The sequence below is a fragment of the Lycium ferocissimum genome, chromosome 8, assembly GCF_029784015.1.
Source record: "Lycium ferocissimum isolate CSIRO_LF1 chromosome 8, AGI_CSIRO_Lferr_CH_V1, whole genome shotgun sequence".
NCBI lineage: Eukaryota > Viridiplantae > Streptophyta > Magnoliopsida > Solanales > Solanaceae > Lycium > Lycium ferocissimum.
In genome coordinates this window covers 41,708,793-41,710,911 of record NC_081349.1, presented here as the reverse complement: position 1 = coordinate 41,710,911, position 2,119 = coordinate 41,708,793, and the positions used below count along the sequence as shown (strand labels likewise).

Genomic DNA, 2,119 nt, shown 5'->3' with positions numbered 1-2,119 from the left:
AAGACCACAAAAAGCTGCTTAATCAAAATTGACTTGAGAAAAGCATATGACTCTATGGAGTGGGGATTTGTAGAAGAAATGCTATATGGAATGAACTTTCCATGTAAATTCATCAAGTGGATTATGGAGTGTGTGTCTACTACACAGTATACTATAGCAGTAAATGGTGATCTGCATGGAAACATCAAAGGAAGGAGAGGACCGAGACAAGGGGGCCCAATCTCTCCTCTCTTATTTGTGATTTTTATTGAGTACTTTACAAGATTGATGCAATGGGTGGCAAACAGTGCTGACTTTGAATTCCATCCAAAATGAAAAGGGTTAAATTTAAATGATCTATGCTTTGCAGATGACATGCTAGTCTTCAGCAAAGAATGTTCACCTCTGTTGTACTCAAGCTGCGAGCCTTGAAAACTTTCTCTGATGCATCTGGACTTAGCATAAATGCTGCAAAATCAAATATTTTCACAGCAAATATGGAGCAGCAGGAGGTTGATGACTTATGTGAGCTAACAGGTTACAAGATTGGATGCCTACCATTTAGGTACCTAGGTGTGCCTATTAATGCAAAGAAATTGAATGCTGTAGACTGTGAAGTGTTGGTGGACAAAATGGTAGCAAGGGTGAAAATGTGGGGGTCAAGGAATTTATCATACATAGGTAGAGTGCAGCTGGTCAATTCTGTACTTATGCATATATATAGTTACTGGTCAACAATGTTTTTGCTACCAAAAAAAAAGTGCTCAAGGATATTGCTGCAGTTTGCAGGAATTTCTTGTGGACAAGACAGGCATATACGAATAAAGCACCTCTTGTGGCCTGGGATGTAGTATGTCACTCTAAAAGGGAAGGTGGACTGGGGATCACCAATTGTATTATGTGAAATGAAGCTGCAATAGCTAAGTATGTGTGGAATATAGCAAACAAAGCTGATAACCTTTGGGTTAAATGGATTGACTATGTATACTTAAAAGGAGAAAACTGGTGGCAATACTCTCCTCCTAAAGATAGCTGCTGGTACTGGAAGAAGATAAGCAATGTCAAGGAGAAGTTTGCCACTGGATATAGAGGCAACAATTAGTTGACCCCAATTGGAAAATATACTATTAGTAGTGGGTATCATTGGAGAATGAGAGATGGAGGGAAACGTGATTGGTGGAGAGTTGCTTGGAACAAGATGAATATCCCAAAACATAATTTCATATACTGGTTGGCTATGCATGGAAGACTACAGACCAAAGGGAGGCTGGTCGAGATGGGGATCTGCCAAGACAATCTATGCTGCCTATGTGGAAGTTGTCCGGAAACTATTGAGTATCTATACTTTGATTGCATATTCTCAAGAACATGTCTTGAGATGATACTTCAGTGGCTAAAGATCAAGGTAAATAACACAGAGATGGCAGGGATGTGGAAAAGAATGGCAAGATGGGCAAGAGGTAAGATCAGTAGGGGAGTCATTTGGGCAGTACTTGCTGCTTTGGTGTATCAAATATGGAATGCCAGGAATGGGACATGTTGGAGTCAAGCAGTGCCAAGTCCTCTGGTGGTGATCAAGCAAATCAAGGGGGAAAGCAAAATCAGAGTGTTTGATATATTACATAGGAAACAAGATGTAAAGATTGGAAATGGATAGAACAACTTTATACATAGATAGGTGGTCGGAATTTTGTTTTGGTTTGGTTTGACATAGACTTATTTGTTGGTGTGTTTCTGGTGAGGTGATAAATAAAATGTGTTCGTTCGACCAAAATAAATAAATAAACAAGAGCCTTATTAACTAAGGGCAGTTTAGTAAAAATATTTTTTTCTAGGAGTTAGTGTTTTCTTAAGGGGTGTAAAAAATGTTAAGTGGACGCTTATTCTAAACGCGGAGGGAGTATTAATCTATTTTAAAAAATTACATATTTTTAAAGTTTCTTAAGGAATATAGCCGCAAATTACAAGTTTCAACAACTTTAAAGCCACACAAATATTATACATACTTTAAAAGTATAAATTTCAATAGTCTTATCTTTATTTTTTTAATTTCCTTTTTTGGATCATTGTTCTAAAAAAAAAAATTTCTCTTAAATTTCATGGCTAGTCAAATATCTTCACATGCATTTTTTTCCCGAGA

General features: G+C 37.2%; 1 protein-coding gene across 1 annotated transcript; it reads left to right on the top strand.

Annotated features, from left to right (window-relative positions):
- Positions 1 to 1,129: 1,129 nt before the first annotated feature.
- LOC132066361 (uncharacterized) lies at positions 1,130 to 1,636 on the top strand. The gene has a single exon (XM_059459682.1). The coding sequence runs from the start codon at positions 1,130 to 1,132 to the stop codon at positions 1,634 to 1,636; it is 507 nt and encodes a 168-aa protein (XP_059315665.1).
- Positions 1,637 to 2,119: the final 483 nt, after the last annotated feature.

Bases quoted from the DNA above. Each gene is read 5' to 3' on its own strand.
- LOC132066361 (XM_059459682.1), top strand. From the start codon at position 1,130: ATGAGAGATGGAGGGAAACGTGATTGGTGGAGAGTTGCTTGGAACAAG.